Genomic DNA, 22,690 nt, shown 5'->3' with positions numbered 1-22,690 from the left:
AGACATTGGATTTCGATCGATGCAATTATCCTGTGAGCTACTTTATTAATGAGCTTTAATTAAGCGCTTTGAGACGTCGAGAAGACGTGAAAAAGCGCTTACGTCGAATGCGAGGATCATTATCGTTATTTACTGGTATTTGGGATGTGCTTCGATTGAATTCCTCGATCCAATTCGCCTCCGAGCCCAGAAGGTTCTGGGGTTCGAGCCCCGTTTCGAGCTCGGTGCCAGAGACGCCGCCGTCTTTCAGGTGAGACGTTAGACCTCGTTCCCCGTTCAGGTGGATCTTGTGCTGCTGCTCGAAAAGAGAAAGCGGTTTCTCCCCCACTCCCCCCCTCCATCTCTCTCTCTCTCTCTCTTTTTCCCGGTATCCTGACCGACAATCCCACCCACCCCCCCAAAACCCCACCCCCAGGCGGTCTCTCCCTCCATGGCTGTTGGTGAGACGTCGCTGTGTGTAAATTGGTTTCCAGGTTCACCCACGAAACAGCAACAACAAATTACATTTGTATTATAATAATAATAATAATAATAATCCTTTCGTTTGATCCAGCGCCTCATCACGTCTTCGAAGCATCTCAAAGCTCCTGACACCAAAGGAGCTGCATCAAACCCGAGGATTCTTATGAGGATAATTAATTACGCGGGCGGCAAGTAAATCGCAAAGCACCGATGTCCGCAGAAGAGCTCGCTCGACATCTCGTCGCTAAGCTCGCAGGTTTCCATCGACCGACCAAATCCGTCCCGAGATCAATACAACAAAGTTTCTCACGGATCACCTTTCTGCTGTTGGTCCTCCAGTTTAATTACGGTTGTGTTGGCTTTGTAAACTCTTCAGCTGCGCAGCAGGCAATTGATTGTGGGACCCAGAGTGAGCTTTAATTGCATTAATCATCATCGTACACCAGAGGATTGTTTTACCTGTTTAGGTTCATTCCGAGGCTGCAGTTGTCAAGGCTTCTGAAGTCCATTAATGGTAACTGCAGCCGGACTGATTTGCGCTACGTTGGCTGACTTCGGCTTACTGCTGCCTTCTGGGGTGTAACTGGCTGACCTCCAGAAGGCAGAGAACACAGAAAGCATCCTTCAGCTCTCTGGAGGCCCCCGTGGCTCAGCGGTTAGAGCCCTCGCCTCGCGAGCGAGAGGACCCGGGTTCGATTCCCCGGGCGGGACATGACAGGACAGGGCGAAACCTCAGGCAAGTTTCCTTACTCCCCCTCACCACTCCACACACACACACACACACACACAGTGTAAGTAAGAACCCAGTTGTTAAGCAATTGGCAGATCACTTTCTAGGGGTAATTAGACCCTTCCAAAAAAAATTGGGGGTCACTCCATCCACGACTGTGTGGGTCGTCGCTGTGCGCAATTGGCTGCCGGGTTTCGCCCACAAAATACACAGTCGCTGCACTTTACGCTACATCCCGCGAAGCGCGTTGAGACGTCTCAACGACATGATAAGGCGCTGTGTCAAATGCGAGGATTATTTTTTTTTTCTTGGCGTCTGTAACGGCTCGCGCTGACGGAGCGCCCTTCGCGAAGGATAGCGCCTCGGCGTTCTGGAGGGCGGTGGGTTAGGATGGTGTGGGTGTGGGGGAGGGAGCGTGAGGAGGGGGGGTGGGGGGTGTTGGTGTGGGGAGGGATTTAAAGGGCAAAGACGAGCAGACAGTTTGTAATTAGGCACAAAGCACAACAAGCATAATGGCGGCAAAATTACCCATCTGAATCCAGCCCGTCTCGGAACGTGCAAATTACAAGGCTATTTATTGTTTCCGATTACTGCGAGACACAAGAGGTATTACTCTCCCGCTGAGCAGACAATTCATGTGCCTCCGAGCGTCTAAATTTACCAGCGACGTTGTTTACGACAGGAATTCTTCTTTCTGTTAAAATCTCGATTTCCCCAGAGAGCCTGGTTATATATATATATATATAAAATATATATTAAAAGAAAGGGGCTTGGCCTTTCCCGCGGTTCGGAGCAGGCTGAGCGCCAGCTATTTTGCTGCGTTCCCCTTTTAAAAGAATTCCTCACGTAATAATAATAATAATAATAATAAATTGGGGAAATGCCTTGAGACGCCTGAAGGCTTTATGGCGCCTTATCACGGCTTCAAACACCCCCCACGCCCCCCCTCTCTCTCTCTCTCTCGCTCCCCCACCTTTCTTTCGCTCTCTCTCTCTCTTTCTTCACCTTCTCTCTCTCTCTCTTCCCCCACTACCAGCCCCCGCGTCTCCCTCTCTCTCTCTGTCTCCCCCCCTCTCCCCTTCCCCCCGCTCTCCCTCTCCCCTTCCCCCTTCTCTCTCTCTCTCTCTCTCTCTCTGATCATGGGAAAAAAAAAAATCACGTCTTCCAGCCGTCCCAAAGCGCTTCACGGAACATACTGCGAAGTGCAGTGACTGTGTACTTTGTGGGCGGGTGAAACGCGGCAGCCAATTGCGCGCAGCAGCGTCCCCGCAAACAGCCGTGGATTGAAAACGACCAAGTTATTATTGCTTTGTTTTGGAGGGATGATTATTACTATTAGACGTGTGGAGTAAGGAGACTCGCCCGCGGTTTCGCCCTCTGCCTGGAATCGAGCCCCGGTGTCTCGCTCGCGAGGCGAGTGCTCTAACCACTGAGCTACAGGACTCCACTGATGCCTACATAACTGAAGCAGAGGGCTGATGACAGCTTTAACAAGTTTAATCTGGCCTTTGGTCATAGCTGGACTTAAAAACCCCAAAATATTATTTTTAACTCATCTCTTTTATGAGTTTCTGAGATGCAATCCAATGAAGGCCCATTACTGTGTCAAAGGAATCATTCCCTCGTGTTTCTAAGGTCTAATTCCCGTGCTCTTCCTGGAATAATAGATCTTCCAGATGCTGTTAATATATAAACTTGTCTGGGAAAAATATATGAGACAAATCCCATTCGCCCAAAGGAGATCAGACACGATATTATGAACAAGGTCGAATACTCGGGACTGTATTAGATCAGAATTTTCTCTCTGAGCTCCTGAAAACAATGTATATTAAAAACTTTCATCCTTTTTTGGGGTCAAGTGGAGTCCTGCAGCTCAGGGGTTAGAGCTCTCGCCTGGCGAGCGAGAGAGCGGACCCGGGTTCGATTCCCGGGCGGGTCGGGTTAGGGCAAAACCTTAGGCAAGTTTCCCTACTCCCCCCCACACACACACACACACATACACAAACACACGCCTCTGTTTACCAGCAGTCAGTAGGAACCCGGTTGATAGCCAATTGGCGGATCGCTTTCCAGGGCTAATAATTCCTTAAAATAAAAAATAACAGTAATAAATCATTCACTCAATCGCCGACTGTTTGTGGGGACGTCGCTGTGCGCAATTGGCTGCCGCGGTTCGCCTGTAGCACAGGCAGTCAATTCACTTCACCGTGTGTTCAGTGAAGCTCTTTGAGACGTTCTCGAGGACGTGATAAGGCGCGGGATCGAAACGGAAGGCCTATTATTATTTATAGGGTGGAACAAGACATGGGGAGGGCTTTAAAAGGTGAGGGCAACGATTTGGAATACAGAAACCCTGTGACCCGGAGGTGTGAGTGCTCTACACCGGGCCACAGGTCGTGTCGGCGTGTAATTAAGTTGGAACAGGAGAAAGAGATAGTCAATCCACTATGATGCCACGATGACGACAAGAGGGATAGAGATGTAACTATTGATCTGCGTCCCGGCAAGCCCAGGTTTCTCCCCGCGCATTAATGTGTTTGTGCTCAGTTAATGGACTCGCCAAAGCTCGTGCCCTCTCAACGAAATATAACATCGGGGACCGGGTCTGAGGGAGCCGTAAGCATTCAGTTTCACGCAAGGCTTCAGGTCATCATCATCATCAACCGCAAAACGACAGCAACAATTTACACTTGCACTGTGCCTTTCAAGTGCTTCGCGGGGTTTTACTGTGAGGTAGAGTGACTGTGTACTTGATAAGGCCGCGTACAGAAGTATTTCTTACTTTCCCTCTACGCCCCGAAACTCCAGAAAGCTCTGCCTCAATCCCTCCGCCTTGCCCCTTCCCTCCCTCCCTCCCTCCCTCCCCACACCTCCCTCCCTCCCTCTCCCCCTGGCGCAGGGTCAGACTCAGCCCCAGGACGCCACCCCACGTGAAGGGCGCTCTTGTCGTTGGCTACCGACTGAGCCGGACTGAGAGCTTCCGTGGCTCCCCTTCACCAGAAAAACCCTGGGGAAAGGCTACACACAAACACACACAAACAACACTCAAAAGACACGTTGATAATTATTTGGGGAGGACAAGTTTGCAGGACTATGGGGGGAGAGAGAGCGCGCGCGGGGGTGGGGGGGGGGAGAGTGGGGTTGATCAGGGCTATGGGGAGAGAGAGAGCGCGGTTCGATTTGCAAAATAAAAATGACTCCCTTTCAGATTTTTTTCAAAAAAAATGAAGGGGGGATTGGCTCCGGGCGGCGCCCAGACGCGAACCTGCAGGAGGCAAAACCCCGCAGGTCCCGGAAAACCAAAGTAAAAGCGGAAGCGGCTGGGAACGCTCAGCAGGTCAGACAGCATCTATGGAGAGAGAGAGAGAGAGAGAGAGGGGGGAAAGTGGGTTGACGTTCAACCGTTGGTCGGTTGGTTCGTGCTGCCACCTGCTTGTGAATGGTAGGTGTTGCTTTACGCCGCTACAACAGTTTATAATAATAGTTATTATCAATAATAATAATAATAATAATCCTCCCGTTTGACACAGCGCCTCTTCACGCGTTCTTCGAGACGTCTCGATCGAAGCACTTGGCAGGTTACGCTGCAAACCGAGCTCCCGGCCTGTCTGTAGCTGCTCTGTTGGACGTCAAAGATCCTTCGACACTATTTGAATAGAGATGCGAGTTTCTCCCAGTTTCCTGGTCAACAACCCCCCCCCCCCACCCACCACCCACCACCCCCACTCCGTCACCCCCGACCACCACCTCCCACCCACCCCGATCATATTGGTGGTTGACCTCACGGCTGTTTGTGGCTGTTTGCTCCCCGCATGACAAACGCCAGGAATATTATCATTATTATTAGTATTATTGATGTTTCGCCAAACATAAATCGGCTGTGAAACAAGAGCGAGGGAGTTAATGGGGAGTGTGGGGGGGGGGGGGTGTGGGGAGGTTTGGGAGGCCTCCCAATCGTGTTTGACACCGAGATACGATCATAAACTGGTCCTATTTATATGCAAATTTCTTTAAACGGTCAAGTTAAACACGGCACTTGTTTAAATAATCCAAAATGACTTGACTAATCTACCAGAGGGGGGAGCATCAGACGGAAGACAAGAGAGAGGAGGGATTTGTTACTGTCATTGAACTTGATTTCCTTCCATTGAAATCCCTGAAGCTCTGGACGTAATACGTATATCCTGCAACTCAGGGGTTAGAGCCCTCGCCTCGCGAGAGAGAGGACCCGGGTTCGATTCCTCAGGCAGAGCGAAATGTTGGGCAAGTTTCCTTACACACGCACACACGCACACACACGCCTCTGGTTACCCAGAGGCTCTGGTTAATAGGTTGTTAGTCAACTGGCAGATGGCTTTTGTGGGGGTTAATAGTCCCCGGGGACAGGAGGATGAACACATAGAAAAAAGAAAATCAACATTTAGCAAATTTTATCGTGCAGAAACCAGACAGTATAGTCGTATGAAATATCACCAGGACAAGTGTTAATGTCAATGCAATTAAAGGACAGATTAATACGTAGAGAAAACAGATTTAAACCACAACTGCAAACCAGAGAATAGAAATGCCAAACGAAAGGGAGAAGGAAAACACTATCAATAATAAAATAACAATAAGCCTGGCGTTAGATATAGCGCTTTTCAGCGCTTTTAAAGATCCCGCGGCGCTATTCGAAGCGAGAAGGGAATTTCCCCCGGTGTCCTGGCCAACAAACACCCCCCAACCCCCAAAAAAAATTGGTCGCTCGCTCCATGGCTCCGCACTGCAACCCCCCCTGTTTGTGGAGTGTTGCTGCGCGCAACCAGCTGCCGCGTTTCACCCGCAAATAATAATAATAATCCAATTAGCAGTCTATCCTGTGAAGCGCATTGGGACGGACGTCTCAACAACATGATCAGACGCTGCAGCAAATTGCAAGGATTATTATCAGTAGTCGTAGTATGATAAAACTGAGCACTCACTCCGTGGCCGTTTGTGGGACATTGCTGTGCCCAAATCAGCTGCTGTGTTTGCCCACAAAACACAGTCACTTTACTCTGCAGTAAAAATGCAGAGACGCAAAACCACACATGGATTATTTAACACACTCGAGATGGGTTATGCGCGCAAGGTCTATGAGTAGACTGCAGCATCTTGTGGTCAAAAGGATAAAGTGCAATTCTTTTGTAGGTCACAGCAGGTGCCCAAGAATCTCCAAACCCTGGACCTGTTTTGTGGAATTCTCAGTCTTGGTTTGGAGACTCTTAAGCACGGTGATGGGTTCCCGCGTGTGTCAGACACCCGGTCGACCTCCTCCCTCTAAAAAAAAAATTATGTTAATAATAATAATAATCATAATAATCCTTGCATTTGATATGGAGCCTTATCACGTCTTCTAAACGTCTCAAAACGCTTATGTATATACCGTAAAGTGAATTGACTGCAATATTTTTGGGGCGAAAATGGGGCAGCCAATTGCGCACAGCAACGTCCCATTGATTGTGGACCGTGGATTGAGTGACTAAATTATTATTATTTTTTCGGAAGGGATTATTACCCCCCCGGAAAAGCGATCCGTCAATCGACTAACAACAGGGTTCCTACTTGCTGTCAGGTAAACAGAGGCGTGTGGGGTAAGGAAGCTTTCCCAAAGTTTCGCCCGGACCTGCCCGGTAATCAAACCCAGGTCCTCTCTCTCTTGCGAGGCGAGCGCTACATTACATTACGCTACAGGACTGTTTCTAATAATAATAATCCTTGCATTTGATATAGTACTTTTCACGTCTTTGAGGCGTCGCAAAGCGCTTCACAGGATATACTATAAAGTGAATTAACTATATTCTGGAGTCCTGTAGTTCAATTCCAGGCAAAACCTCGGGCAAGTTTCCTTACTCCACACAGAGCCTAATAATAATCCCTCCAAAAACCAAAAACAATAATAAAATTGGTCGTTTTCAATCTACGACTGTTTGTGGGACATTGCTGTGCGCAATTGGCCGCCGCGTTCGCCCACAAATATACAGTCAATTCACTTTAAAGTGTGTTCTGTGAAGCGCTTTGGGACGTCCTCCCGACGTGAAAAGCGCTATATCAAATGCAAGGATTATTATTATTATTATTATTGGCGAGGCGAGCGCTCTCAAACCACTGAGCTGCAGCACTGTCTCTGTGGATCTGGAGCGGAACATACGTTGGGGGGGGGGAAATCAAGAAAATCAGACTTTCCCTAAAAATTTGCCCAAATCTTTGGATGCAATGGAAATGGCTCTATAGGGACCAGCTGGGGGTTGGGGGCGGGGCGTGTGTGTGAGTGGGCGGGGCCAAAGCGTGGGGGCCCCGCCCCCACCCTTACGCTCACGCACAACGCACGCACGCATGTACGTAAGCACGCGCGCGCGTGCCGTTTGCAAAAAAAACGCGCTGGCGTCACGCCGAGGCGGGCGCTGATTGGCCGGCGGGGAGCTTTTCAAATCGGGCGCGAAAGCCGTTTGAAATAACGGCCGTAACTGCCGCTCGCTCTGTCGGGCCGTCCCCGGAGCCGCCGCCGCCTCAGCAGCAGCAGCCGCCGCCGCACCACCGGGGGAGCTCACACAGGGCCCGCGGCGTCCCCCGTCCCCCCATCCTCTGCTCAGTCAGGCCCCCGAGCCGCAGAGCCACCCGGTGAGTAATTGACGGGGCGCGGTGGCTGTTCCTCCGGCCTCTCCCGGGCCTTCCCCCCCCCCCCCCACCCCGGCGAGGCGGCGGGAGCAGCTCCCTCTGCGCACCCCTCTCCCTCACTCACACACTCACACACACACTCACACACAGAGACACACACACAGACACACTCACAGAGACACACTCACTCACAGAGACACACACAGACACACACTCACACACACAGACACACACTCACACACACAGACACACACTCGCACACACAGACACACTCGCACACACAGACACACTCACACACACAGACACACTCACAGACACACACACACTCAGAGACACACTCACACAGAGACACACACTCACACACACAGACACACACTCACACACACAGACACACACTCACACACACAGACACACACTCACACACACAGACACACACTCACACACACAGACACACACTCACACACACAGACACACACTCACACACACAGACACACACTCATACACAGAGATACACTCATACACAGAGACACACTCATACACAGAGACACACTCACAGAGACACACCCACACACTCACACACAGAGATACACTCACACACAGACACACTCACACAGAGGGACTCACAGACACAGAGAGAAAGAGAGACACTCACAGCAAACAACAACAATTTGGATTTATATAGTGCCTTCCGCACCCGACGGCGTCTCTGAGCGCTTTACAGTAATGGATCCCAGGACCCGGGGGTGGGGGGGGGGGAGGTGACCAAAGGTGCGGTCGAAAAGAAAGGTCTTCAGCAGAGACCTGAAAATGGAAAGAGAGGGAGCGAGACCGAGGCACAGAGGGAGAGACACTCACAGACATAGAGAGAAAGAGAGACACTCACCGACACAGAGAGAAAGAGAGACACTCACCGACACAGAGAGACACACACCACTCACCGACACAGAGAGAGACACTCACACAGACATAGAGAGAGAGACACTCACACAGACATAGAGAGAGAGACACTCACACAGACATAGAGAGAGAGACACTCACACAGACATAGAGAGAGACACTCACACAGACATAGAGAGAGAGACACTCACAGACAGAGAGAGAGACACTCACAGACACAGAGAGAGACACTCACAGACACAGAGAGAGACACTCACAGACACACAGAGAGAGACACTCACAGACACAGAGAGAGACACTCACAGACACAGAGAGAGACACTCACAGACACACAGAGAGAGACGCACAGATACAGAGAGAGAGAGAGACACACTCACAGAGAGAACGAATTATAATAATCCTTGCACTTGGTAATAACCCTGGCCTGATCACATCTTCGAAAACCGTTTGTAACCAGATTAGAGCCTCCTAACTTGACCACAACATTTTACCCACAAAACACACAATCCCTTTAGAGCATATCCTGTGAAGCACTTTGGGACATCTCGACAACATGATAAGGCGCTATAACAAATGCAAGGATTATTATAACAATATTATGTTTATATACAGCACCTTTCAAGCCGGAAGGATGTCCAGGGGCTTAATGCAATCTTAATTAATAATAATTAATTATTCATAATAGTTGATGAGATGCTGGACATGATAATAACATAATAATAACTGACCTGGTTTACCCTACCCAGCTACCGCTTGTTAATAATGATAATAATCCTTGCATTTGATGTTGCATCTTATGTCTTCGTGACATCTCAAAAGCGCTTCACAGAAAATAATGTAAAGTATAGTGACTGGGTATTATGTGGGTGAAACGCAGCAGCCAATTGGCCAAAGCAGTATCCCACAAACAATCATGGATTCGGTGACCAAATTATTATTTATTTTGCAAGGATTATGGATTATTACCCCCCAGCAAAGCAATCCAGGGGTAATAATTGATCAATGCTAGATAAATGGATGCAACAATTTTGCTGCTCCCCCCCCACCCCAATAAAAGTTGGTCACTCGCTTCACAACTGTTCGTCAGACAGACGTTGCTGTGCTCAAAATCGGCCACTCAATAAAATGCGCAGTCGCTTTGAGACGTCCTGACATAGCACTTTACAGTGGTTGTAGTTGTATTCCTGTGGGAACTATTCTGAAAACCTGACGGAATAAAGGGTAATGGTGCAAAACTGAAGGTTAATAACTTTTGTGCCCATGTTACAAATAACATTTTAATGCAAATGAGGCTCAATTGCCTCTGTCTTAAACAAGAGCCTTTTGTTTGATGTGGGAGTGACAGTTGTCTTTTGGTTCAAATGCTACAGTTAACAACAAAAAATGCATACAGTATTGTGAAACATGATGCTTACAAGTATTTGTAAGTGAAACAATGGGGTTGGCCCATTGCCTCATCTGATTTGTAAGAAAAAATCATGAGCAGAGCAACTTTATCAATCAATTTACATACGTTAACAAGCACCGAGCAAAACAAACAAAGGGGCTTCTCATTTATTATTGCCTCAGAAGTTGGTCATTAGCAATCATTGTACAGTTGCAAACTTTCAAGACTCTGTTCCATCGAGTTACATCAACCAGCTGTGTCAAGGGCTTTGAGACTTCCTCCTGACGTGAAAGATGCTATATAAATGTAACATCTTTTTCTTCTGGAACGCTTTGAGATTCTTTTCATTTGAGACATCTAGAAGACATGAAAAGCGCTATATCAAATGCAAGGATTATTATTATTATTCATTTAAATCTGTTGATTCTTTGTGAAGTGGTACAAGCTAATTTGTGATGGGCTTAAAGATAAAATTACTGTATATTGCTGACTGAATATTAGTGTACAGTATTAAAGATATTCCTATTTTAAACTACAGGTGGAATTGTATTGGTGTAATTTACAAGAATTACGATACAATGCAGAATTACATTTGTAACGTGCCTTTCACTTTGGGAGGATGTTCCCAAGGCACTGAACAGTCAGGGATTAGGACCCGGTGAGGGAGGGGGGATGGGGAGATTAGGGTAAAATATGTAATAATTTGAAGCTGGAAGAACCGAATTTCATAGTGAAAATAAGCTACTAAGAGCTAACAGCCATTTTGTGATGCTTGCGTTTTTTTTTGTCACACTGAACATCTGGAAAGCCTGGAGCCCACTGCCAAGCCAAATGCATCAGTTCTTTGTTTTAAATGTGTGGAGGAGGAGAAGGGACTTTTTCACTTATTAACCTTAAGATCTCAAATGTGCAAAGTTGCCATTGGGACACATAAGGAAGCAATATAAATCATGGTCAAATGGCTTCAAATGACCTGTAACAGTTGAGGAGTAAGCTCATGTTGAACTGTTTTGATCTTTTCAGGAAAATGGAAACCGCAATGGTGTCTCTGAGAAGCATGTTTGACCAACTTTTGAGACAAGTGGAAGTACTGAATGAAGGAATCGAACCTCGTAAGAACATTGTTGCTTTGTAGATATTTAAATGGGGAAGAGATCCAGAGCTGTTTCATTTGGAATAATATAACTGTTAGTTGTGTATGGCTGTATTGGAGAGTGGCCAAATTCAATTTGTGACTCCTAGAAGTTGGAGACCTGAAATTGTATTCTCCAAAAGGTAGCTGGTCAAACAGCACCTTGCAGAAAGATTTAACTGGTCTGTTAGCTAGGAGCTGGTTCAAGGGTGATAGAGGAGGTTGGGAGGGGAAGAATACAAAAGTCGAGATAGTTGCTTGTGAAATCTGTGAAAAGGGAGGGTTTGATCTAAATGAGACTTCCGTTAATGGGTAATGAGGAGCAAAGCAACAACCTATATAACTGACTGATATATTATTTTTTTTCTCTTTTCAGAATTTATTCAGTTGGCTAAAAATTTTGAAGAGTGCAGAAGAAAATGGCAGAAGACTGAGCTAGAACTAGCTCATGCCAAGGAACGTTTAACAAAAACCGAGACAGAGCGGGGTGCCCTCGATGTCAAACTGAAGCATGCCCGCAACCAAGTTGATGTGGAAATGAAACGTCGGCAAAAGTCGGAAACTGAATGCGAACGACTGGTATGGCCCTGAATGATGAGCTATTAATACTAATAATCCTTGCATTTGATATGGCACCTTATCACGTCTTTGAGACGTCTCAAAGCGCTTCACAGAATATACTGTAAAGTGTAGTGGCTGTGTGTTTTGTGGGTGAACCGCGGCAGCCAATTTATTGATTATTTATTATTTATTGATGTAATTAGTCACCTCCATTTTTGGATCACTTTAAAACAGCTTCTGTCAGCAGCTTATTTTTTTTCCCCCCAATTGACTTTTGTGTCGCTTTTGTGAACTTGCTAAATCAAATGGGGTGCAGGCTGCCTGCCTTCCGATACCTTCCTCAAATGGACCATTCTTTAATATTCAAGTGTAAATTGCTAGTTCCAGCAGGCTACTTGACAAATGTTGGGGTGCTCGTCACAATCAAGGTGCCGTCCTTAAGAGGGATTAATTCTCTCCTATTAATTATTTGTAGCAATTGCTTTGACTCTTTCTTTAAGGAACGTCAGATACAGCTTATCCGAGAACTCCTCATAACAGAAGGCTCTGTCAGCATCCAGTTGAATGAAGAACAGAAGTCTGCTCTTGCCTTCCTCAACCCAAAGGGCTCAAATTCTAATGGGCAAACTTCCCAGAGACGGTAGGTATTTTACTTTCATGTACAGCTAGCAAAAATAAATGAGGATTAATAGTAATAATCAACCTTGCATTTGATATAGTGCCTTATCACACGTCGTTGAGATGTCTCAAAGCGCTTCACAGAATATACTGTAAAGTGGAGTGATGTATGTTTTGTGGGTGAAAAGCAGCAGCCAATTGCGCAGAGCAGTGTCAGACAAATAGTTGTAGATTGAGTGACCAAATTATTATTTTGGGGAGGGATTATTACCCCTGGAAAGCGATCCGCTAATTGACTAACTCACACAATAGAGAAGAAGAATCCTGTGAAATTAAGACATTAGGAACATAGTCAGAATGATATCCGTACTTTGGGAAAGTCAGTGGTTGCAAACAGTTAATAAATGTCTAATTTCAGGCTATCCACCATAGACGAGTCAGCATCCATTCTTTCGCACTCCGACATAAGCTATGACAAGACGGACGATTCTCTGGTAAACTTTGCATCATTTCACAAGTTATTTTAAAATAATAAGTTTGGTTTTATTGAATTGCATGGACCATTGAGCCATTATCCTCCTGGCATCTTAGTTCTGATTTTAAAGCTGTGCCCCTTTCCAGTGCATCGCTCTACCAAAGGGAAGAGTCATTCTGTAATACAGTGTTTCTTAATGCAGGACTGGGATTCCTCCGTAGTGAAGACTAGCAAGTTGAAGAAACGGGAAAAAAGAGTAAGTTGAAGCCTGCTGAAAGTTACCGTTCAAACGGGTCAAGTTCTGCATTGATGATGGAAATCAACAGTAATGACTGTTTACATTGTGCCTTTCATGTCGGGAGGCGGGTAATTGGACTTGAGGTACAGATCAGCCATGATCTTATAGAATGGCAGAACAGGTTCGAGGGGCTGAATGTTCTGTTTGTATGACATCTCAAAATGCTTCACTGTACATTAAACAAGGCCTTAAAATGTTTTGTTTTCCATTTCCAGTGTTCTTCCAGAGTCCTCATTGACGTCCAGCCAGCTCCAGCTAAAAGGTCGCGATCCACTGAAAAGGTGGGCATTAACTCTTTCGAGACACGGTGTGCTGTGCGTCGCCTAACACTTGGAATTGTTTTCGTTAAATCCAGATTGGTTTTGGAGTGTAGTGGGGTAACTATTAGAAATGTTGCGCCTGCAATTTTATTGACTTCCAACACTAGCTGGGTCCACAAGCAGTTAAAAGCAATAACCTTCAGTAGCATATAGGGAAAGAGCAGGGTAGTGGGACTAGTTGGGTAGCTCTCCTAAAGAGCTGGCACAGGCGCGATGGGCCGAATGGCCTCCTTCTGTGCTGTAATATTTTTTGATTCCATGATATTTCTGTATAAGGTTGGGTTGAAGGTGTGAAATCTCTTGACATCCCTAAATACTCTTGTCTCTTCAGGGCAATGACTCCATCATAGCTAAAACAACATTGACGCTACCTAATGATGGTGGGCCGATTGAGGCTGTGTCCACTATTGAGACTGTGCCATACTGGACAAGAAGCAGGCGGAGAACAGGTACATTTGTCTTTGGGGGTTAGCGATGTAAACCGGTACACGTGATGGAAACCAGGAGTGCGTTAGTTGTGAATATTAACCTATTGATTGAGATATGCAGCTTTAATTTTGTGTGATGTTTAAGAACAAATCTGGTGATTTAAAATGTTGAATCTCAAATTCATCGTTCCTGTTAACAGTTGGAGTTCCTATATTGCAATACCCTACCGTCCTATTTGAGCTCTTAATGAAGCAAACACTTTTAAAAGAACATTAGTGTAAGCATGAAGGGCATCTCACTGGGATACAAGTGGGTTTGATTATGTTTTAAATTAAGCAAAACTGGTTCCAGATATTTCTTTGCAGTTCTTGTCTTTTTATTTGGTTTTATATTCACTGAAATGGAAGTTGTTTTTGATTACTGATATTGTGCTTGTAAATTTGGGTCATTATTTCCATTTGAAAGTATCCACCACTTTGCATAATGCCTGATTTATTTTTCCACAGCAACTCTACAAGGGCTGAATTATGAGATCACTTCGGACACTCCCTCTTCCAACATGCCGTCATCCACAAAGAAAACAGACAGTGAGCCTTCGGATAATTGCAGTACACCTCAGAATGGAGGCATGAGGCTACATGAGTTTGTCTCTAAGACGGTACTTTTAATTCTTAGCTTATATTTAGCTCCGGTTTTCTAAATTGATTTAATGCACGTGCAGTATTTTTTGATTAGGAGCATGTGTGTTCCAGAATATTTCCGGGTTTTATATTACCATTATTTTTCAAGCTTTAACTTTTTTGAGAGCAAAGCTTGCTCTATTTGTCTCCTGAGACTCGTGTAAACTGAGGTGAACTTTCCTCAGGCCTCGCTATGAAGCAGTTTGTTGGAATTCTCTTTTCCTCTTTCCCTGCAACAGATCAGGTTGGCATTACTGGATTGTAGGCTCACAACACTCTTGGATGCAGGCTTTTTCCAGTTTTATCGCTGATGCAAATCTGTATTGTTTTATTCAAGGTTATAAAACCAGAGTCGTGTGTCCCTTGCGGTAAGAGGATAAAATTTGGGAAACTGGCACTGAAGTGCCGTGACTGCAGGGTCGTGTCTCATCCCGAATGCAGAGATCGCTGTCCTCTCCCCTGCATTCCAACATTATTGGGCACTCCTGTGAAAATCGGAGAGGTAAAATTGTCTTGTTTGATCTGTACCGCATTGGGTCGAGTATTTGAGACGGACTTTGTTCTGTATTAACAGAAGGGTACAACCTTAAAGCTAAGCTGTGCAGCATTCTAGTGTAAACAACGACAAATTACATTTGAATAGCGGCTTTCACGTCAGGAGGATGTCCTGAGGCGCTGTACAATCGCCTACAGGATGCAGTGTAAAGTGGTAGCTTTTGGTATATTTTACTAATTGCTTTCTGTTGCATTTCACATTTTCTTACATTATATACGATTGGTCTCTGGAATTTTTTGAGTTTGCTTTTGCGCATATTCAATTATTTTTCTTTAAAATACAGGCTCTCTTCCAATCCTTTTTAACTGTTTTATCCTTTGCTCCCAGGGTATACTTTCAGACTTCACCTCTCACACTCCACCCATGATCCCATCTATTGTGGTGCATTGTGTCAGTGAAATTGAACAGAGAGGCTTATCTGAGGTAGGATGGATTTCTTTGCAAATACGTTAGTCCTTCCGCAGTGTTGTTTTGGAATATAACATTGTTTTCTCTTGTTTTTGGAATGTAACATCACTTTTCCCAAGAATTACTCTTTAGAAAAAATTAATCTCAGTAAAGTGCACACACCTTATTAATAATAATAATAATCCTTGCATTTGATATAGCGCATTATCATGTCGTCGAAATGTCTCTAAGCGCTTAACAGATTATAGTGTAACATGGGGTAACTGTGAGGAATCAGCATGAGGAATATATTCAGCACTAACATTAACAGAATAGTATTAGTGTTTTGTGTTCTATTGATCCACAAACTAGAAATATGTCACAAGCAATTGTATCGTGCCTTTCAAACGGGATGACTGCTTCAAAACACTTATACAGTGATCCCTGCTTCCAAGTGGGACCAGAAAATGTCCACCTGTACTCTAAGGAAGGTCGCCCCTCACCTGCTGGTTGTCTGTGCTTCTAGGTGTGTGACATCACTAGGGTGTGCTGCAGGTTGACAGCTTTCACACGCTGTGTTTACACAGCTTGTGCTATTCCAGTCTAGCGTAACGTTAATGGCGTAAGGCTGATGTCCAGCCTAACGTAATGTTGTTCTTGCAATAATGGGATTGTCATGTTGGACTGTTGCAAAATGCCTGGGTCTATTACCTACCTATCTGTGAAGCGTTTCGAGACGTCTCAAAGACGTGATAAGGCACTATATAAAATGCAAGGATTATTATTATTTATTATCATGTAAGCCATGCTATATCAAAGGGTGTTGTAGGCGTTCCCTTGTAAAGAGCATCTCCACTTCATTAGAAAGACCCTCTGGGCTACATTAACAGTTTAACGGCCATTACAATTTTGAAGTAAGTGGGACACTTCTGCTACCAGGATACAGAGATTCAGTTGTGTGTGGAAACTTACTGTTTCATTTAAAATGATTTAACATGATTGTCTCCTTCAGACGGGACTTTATCGTATCTCTGGATGTGACCGGACTGTTAAAGAGCTCAAAGAGAAGTTCCTGCGGAGCAAAACTATGCCCCTGCTCAGCAAGATTGACGACATTCACGCCATCTGTGGGCTGCTGAAAGACTTTCTGAGGAACTTGAAAGAGCCCATCGTGACGTTCAGATTGTATTCAGCATTTGTAGAAGCCGCAGGTTGGTGTAACATATCTGATTTGAAGTATTAAAAACTTGATCGTGTTAAAGCACTGAACAGGATAACATTTTATTTTTAAATTGCCAATTGAGACAGTTCTTAATATAGATAGTCTAGTATTCAGTGTTTAAAAACCATAAGCTCCTTCAAGGGAGGGGGAAAAACTGAAAATGAAGTTAACTTCATAAAATAATAATAAAATAATCTTTGCATTTTATATAGCGCCTTATCACATCTTATCACAGAATATACTATGGGTAAAACGCGACAGCCAATTGCGCACAGAAGCTAGTTTTGGAGGTTATAATGGGCAGCCAGGTTTAGCTCCAGGTAGGAGCTAAAAAGGGAGTAGCAAATAACCTCTGTTTACCCAGGCTCGATCAACACTGAACAGCAAGATCTATTTCTGATGTCTGTTCAGAGAACCCTTGTCCAATGTGCCCATAGTGTAAAACGTGTCCCATCTTGAGAGAAACCAGACTGGAGTATAAATCGCTGCCAAAAGTGCTGGTGAATCTAATCAGTAACAAATGTAATTTTGTTGTTGGTTTCGATAGTGAAGTTTAGGATTTTCTTACAATTCCAAATCGGGCTGTGGCCACGGTGGTGGTTGAGTGTCGCAGTGAACCACGACCTGTGTTCTGTTTAATGTCCGTAGAAATATCAGATGATGATAACAGCATTGCTGCAATGTACCGGTGCGTGAGTGAGCTGCCACGGCCCAACCGAGACACTTTGGCATTTCTTATCATTCACCTACAGAGGTATTTTTATTGAATGTACTTCTATGTGTTGTCTTGGCTCAATTGATAGCATTCTCACCTCTGTGTCAGAAAGCCTTGCTGTCCCTCTAGTGGGGAGTACTGTGTTTCTAGAGCTGCTATTCTTCAGATGAGGCATTAAAATCTGAAAGGCAAAATACTGCAGATACTGGAAAACAGATGTCGCTGTGAACACTCATTAGGGCATCTATGGAGATGCTGCCTGACCTGCTGAGTGTTCCCAGCGACTTCTGTTTTCATTTTATATTAAAACCTGAAATCCTATCTGCTTGTTAAAGATGCTTCGGTACTATTCAAAACCAGAATGGAGTTTCTCCTATTCTCCTAGATATGCATGGCTGTTTGTACAACTTTACCAACACATAGACTGGGAGCTGTTTGGCTCAACTAGTCCATGCTAGTGTTCATTCTCCATGCAAGTTCCCACCTTTCCAATTTTCGCCTCTCGTGACCCTCTCTTCCTCTCTTCCTCTTGGACATTGTTTCTTTGGTTTGTGTTGGCACGTTTTGCTTTTTACTGACCAGGGTTCAGATTACATTGCAATCGTGCATTTATTTGCTTTAAGTAACGATTGCTGTGGAATTGGATGCAGAGAATTTCAAGCCTTTGCCCAAAAAAAAGTCGAACAAGAATTGAAGTGTGTGTGTATAGAGCCTTTCTATCCGATTAGATGTTTGCCTCGAGGTTGCGATACTTTTAAAAATCTGATGGTAGATTTTTTAATTTTATTTTGCTGGTTTATTGTCAGTTTGCCTTGGATGTTTTTCAATCTGACTTGACCATTCTATAATGATGATTTTCCATTTCTCTCTGTAGAGTGGCTAAGAGTCCTAAATGTAAAATGGATGCCAATAACCTTGCCAGAGTCTTTGGTCCAACAATAGTGGGCTATTCCTCACCGGAGCTCGACCCTATGTCAATGCTGCGAGAGACCAAACAGCAACCAAAGGTATCTAAACGAGCAAGTTCATTTTTGTGAGGGAAGTGGAACGCGTAAGATTTTTGTCTATGTTTTTGATAGAGCTGGGGTTTCTTCTAATCCTGTTGGAAAAATAACAAAATCTAAAATGTGAATTTTATGTAACAGAAAAAAAGTTTCAGGAAGGGCAAGAGTTTACCCGGGCTTCACCACACAGCTGCTCGGTGCTTAGGCAGTTTGGGCTCGTATTAAAGACTCTTTTTTTTCTGTAAGGTGGTTGAACGCCTCCTGTCTTTGCCTGTGGAATACTGGAGCCAGTTTATGATGGTGGAACAAGAAAATACAAATCCTATGCAAGTCATTGAAAATTGCAATGCTTACTGCACTCCTGATTTGAAAGGTATTGGCATATACAGTCTCTGAAGTAGATGCTAACTTGGTCTACAAGCTGACGATTGTGATATGGGTTGTTGTAAGCTCCATTGTGTAATGAGAGCAACAAGCAGGTTAGCAGGTTGGTTCTCTTTTCACTAACCAAACCTGTGACTCGTACTTAGCTTCCGTTCCTGACACAATAGGTGGTTCAGGCGAACCCTTAACATACCACACATGCCTCTTGTGCATTCTTTAAAGGAGGAAAACTAGGGTAATGCCTTCAAGATGAAGGATAGTGATTGTAAATCTAAATAAATAAGTAGTATCTTTATTCTTTCTGCTTATTGAGACCTGGCATTATGGAAAACTACCATTGTGAAATGTTGGTTGTTAAAGTGGTTCCAGTGAGTATGCTCGGACCACCTACCACCCCTGAGCACCAGTTAATTGGCAAAAAAAACCTCATTCAGCTCCTTATCAGCTCACGTGAGACATTGCTGAAAAGCGAGTCTAACTAAGTTGGGTGGAGTGAAGGATTATAATGGTGTTGTCACTCTATAAAGATTTTTTTTCTATTAATATAGATAGATGTTGCTTATTTTTTCCTTTGGATTTTCTTGTGCCTAAATTCTATTGGTTTCTGATGTCCAGAGCACAAATATTCCCGAAGGAGCGAGTTATATAAGGTTGTTTTTTGTAGGGAGATGGGGCTTTACTTGCGTTAATTTGTGTGTTCAGCTTTTGGAAGCCTCAAACTATCTTTTCATTTCCAGTGAGTATGCTTGGACCACTTACCACCCCTGAGCACCAGTTAATTGGCAAAACGCCCTCGTCCAGCTCCTTATCAGCACGAGTAAAGTCCAGTCTAACCAGGACCACACCAAAGTAAGTATACTTTCTGCGTGTGCCCTCCATTCCACCATTGATGGCTGCGCTTACAGCCACTATGCCCCGAAACACTTCGTCTATCCCTCCGCCTTGCCCCTTCCTTCCCCATCTTCGGGTCGCGCCTGATGACCTTCCTCTTCGACCATGCCTATTTTAAGTGCTATTTATTTCCAATTAAACATTACAATTCAGAAAATAGGATGAAAATGTAGCTTAAGTATACTTCAGTAACAGTTTGAGAAATGCATGTGCCTGTAGCTAGAAATGCAATATGTGATGCCTATAAGATTACTCTTCATTTGACTAATAATCTGAATATTTGAGTTTCGTTTGAGGATTTTTTTAAAAAAAATCTACTTTCATTCCAGGTTTGGAAGCAAGAGCAAGTCTTCGATCAATATCAATCGGAATGGGAACTTTTTTGCCTCCCCAATGCTGAAATAAGCCAAAGGCGGCACAGGACAATCAGAGAATCAAAATACGATTTTTCCATTGAACGAGCTCCTTGTATCTAATGCAGTTTTTAACTTTACTTTCTATAATAGAGCAATACTAGAGCAGTTTTATACATCACATCGCATTTAACAATAATAATGTGTTAGTGCCGATCTAAATGGAATTAATTATGTCTGTCATTAGTGATGTAATTGTTTTTTTCGTTAAGTTGTGAACATTTTTTTTACTAGAAAAGTTTACTTTTATAAAATATTGTTGATGGCACTACAGTGGTGAGGCTAAATAGATTAGATTTAAGATCAAACCTGCCACACAGCATGGTTTGAAAAAGCTCTATTTTGCAAACCATTTTACAAACTCGTAGGAAAACCCTATGGAAACAAATAATGCAGTGAGAAATGTATGTTGAGGAAAATCAAAGGACTGTCCTGGAAATATTCAATGTGTTCGATCCTTACTGTGCCTCTATTTCCCTACCCTTTACCACCACCACTTTCACCACCGCCACCCAAGATCCTCCGAAGCGATAAGCTGCTTGACTATAATGTCCTTGGTTGAATATTGGGGAAGAGAGAGAGAAGACATTTGGGAGACAGTTTTCCTTTATTGTCCCAATTTGTCTCCTTGAAACCTGAAGTAGAAAATACTGGGACCTTTTATTTGAAGATGGTGATAAGTATTTAAAATAGCAATCACAGATCATCATTAAGTATTGTTGACCAAGTTTCATCCTTTGGTGGCTCCCCTCAATCTCAGCCCTGGAGCATGCACAAACGTGCCTTGTTAAGCAGCTCGCCAACCTTTCTGTCCCTTACTTTTAGACGGTGGTGGTGATTTCTGCCTGTTTAATTTATCTAATCACCTCTAAAGATTTGGGCTGTCAATAGCAGAGTTTAGAAAGGTCAATATAAATGAGCTTCCCTTATGGGGTGAGCACCTGGTGAGAAGCTTGTGAGCAGCAAAACATCTTCAGCGTCTGAGGAAAACGTTGATGTGGTGGTGGTGTTCAAGCTGTTGGGTTTGGATTACTGATCTGAAAAACAGCATCGAAGTTGACTAGGCTCAAGTGACAGGAATTGGATTTTTAAAAATTCGTAGAAAGGAATAACATTGCTGTTTATATAAACAACAATTTTTTTTAAAAAAAAAATTAATAGCAACAAATGACTCATTCTGATTTTGGTAGCTACAAAAAAAAAACAAGAATGGTAAAATTTGGCATTACCTGAATTACCTTTTTGGTCATCATTTTCAATCCAAGGAGAGCAACACATTTTCACCACCTTGTTGAAAGTAACACATTTGAGAGAAAAACAAATTCTGTCCAGTGACAGATGGCCAGGAGCTTCTCAAACTATTGAGGATATTGTTGCCTTTCTAAACCTAATCCTGTGGTCTGACTGACAGTCGGGAGCTTTGAAGGTGTTGGAAATTGATTTCGCTCTACAAATTGAGATCGGAGGAGTGATTAATGATGATGTTCAACTGTTGCGATGCTCATCTGTTGTATGCATATTTGTTTTACTACTGTATATAAACCCGAGTGGATAAGATACCTATATTCAAGTGTTAGTAGATAGCTGTAACTAAACCTAGAAGCGGGTAGTTCCAACTCAACTAATAAGCCGTACGTTATAAAGGCAGACTAAATTGTAAACTGGATTATGGTGTGATGTCAATCCAACTTCGTCTTGGCATGTAAACGCAGATTTATTCCCCCTTCGGATTTTATAAAAGGAAGGGGCACTACCAAAGACTGTGGTTGCTGGTGTAAAATATGCATGTAGCAGCGGAAGCCTGATCTCTGTCAGCCGGGCCTTACAGAACTGCAATAAAAGACATTCGCGGGAACCTCCACTTTGATTTTGTGGCCGTGTTAAGCGAACAGTCCCAGTTTACCACTGGTGTGGGATATCGGTAACAGCGCTACTATCACATTGTTTACACCAGAGCGCACAAAACTAAAGTCATTTGCGGTATTCCAGCCGCTCAGGGTTTGGCAGAAATTGGAGGGCGCACACTCTCATCAGAGACACGTGATCGTTGCTGGGGTTCATAGAGCCCCTAAACCACTGCATTACAACAGGATTCTGCGTAAGGTATCGCAGTCCGAGATGGACAACAACAACAACAAGATTCCATTTATAAAGCGCCTTTCACGTCAGGAGGACGTCCCAAGGCGCTGGACAGTTGGGTCATGACCCGAGCATTGGGGGGAAATGGTCAGGGTGAGGGGAGGGAAGGGAGGGAGGGAGCGAGGAGGGGGGAAATGGTCAGGATGTTTCTTCCCGGGATGTAATCGTTTCTCTTGAGGGGGTAATGACGGAGGCCGTCGCGAGGCGAGGGAGGGAGATGTGGGGCTTGGGACCAGGGTGACCATGAGGGCAAATTCTACCGTGGCAGCGAGCACAGTCGGGCTTACTTGCACACGTAAGGAAATAAAATGCGTGGAAACTTTTTTTGGGGGGGGGGGGGGAAGCACTGGGAAA

General features: G+C 44.4%; 1 protein-coding gene across 1 annotated transcript; it reads left to right on the top strand.

Moving 5' to 3' along the window:
* The first annotated feature begins 7,722 nt into the window (after positions 1-7,722).
* racgap1 (Rac GTPase activating protein 1) lies at positions 7,723-22,064 on the top strand. The gene is made up of 17 exons (XM_007911645.2): positions 7,723-7,831; positions 11,136-11,224; positions 11,621-11,823; positions 12,306-12,445; positions 12,842-12,917; positions 13,101-13,154; positions 13,412-13,477; positions 13,848-13,965; positions 14,452-14,603; positions 14,963-15,127; positions 15,509-15,604; positions 16,581-16,779; positions 17,439-17,544; positions 18,380-18,512; positions 18,756-18,882; positions 19,631-19,742; positions 20,114-22,064. The coding sequence occupies exons 2-17, from the start codon at positions 11,140-11,142 to the stop codon at positions 20,187-20,189; spliced, it is 1,908 nt and encodes a 635-aa protein (XP_007909836.2). The 5' UTR covers positions 7,723-7,831; positions 11,136-11,139; the 3' UTR covers positions 20,190-22,064.
* The last annotated feature ends 626 nt before the right edge of the window (positions 22,065-22,690 follow it).

Source organism: Callorhinchus milii, unplaced genomic scaffold (genome assembly GCF_018977255.1).
Source record: "Callorhinchus milii isolate IMCB2004 unplaced genomic scaffold, IMCB_Cmil_1.0 Scaffold27, whole genome shotgun sequence".
Classification (NCBI taxonomy): domain Eukaryota; kingdom Metazoa; phylum Chordata; class Chondrichthyes; order Chimaeriformes; family Callorhinchidae; genus Callorhinchus; species Callorhinchus milii.
Note: the sequence above shows the minus strand (reverse complement) of the source record. Positions and strands in the feature narration are given on the sequence as shown.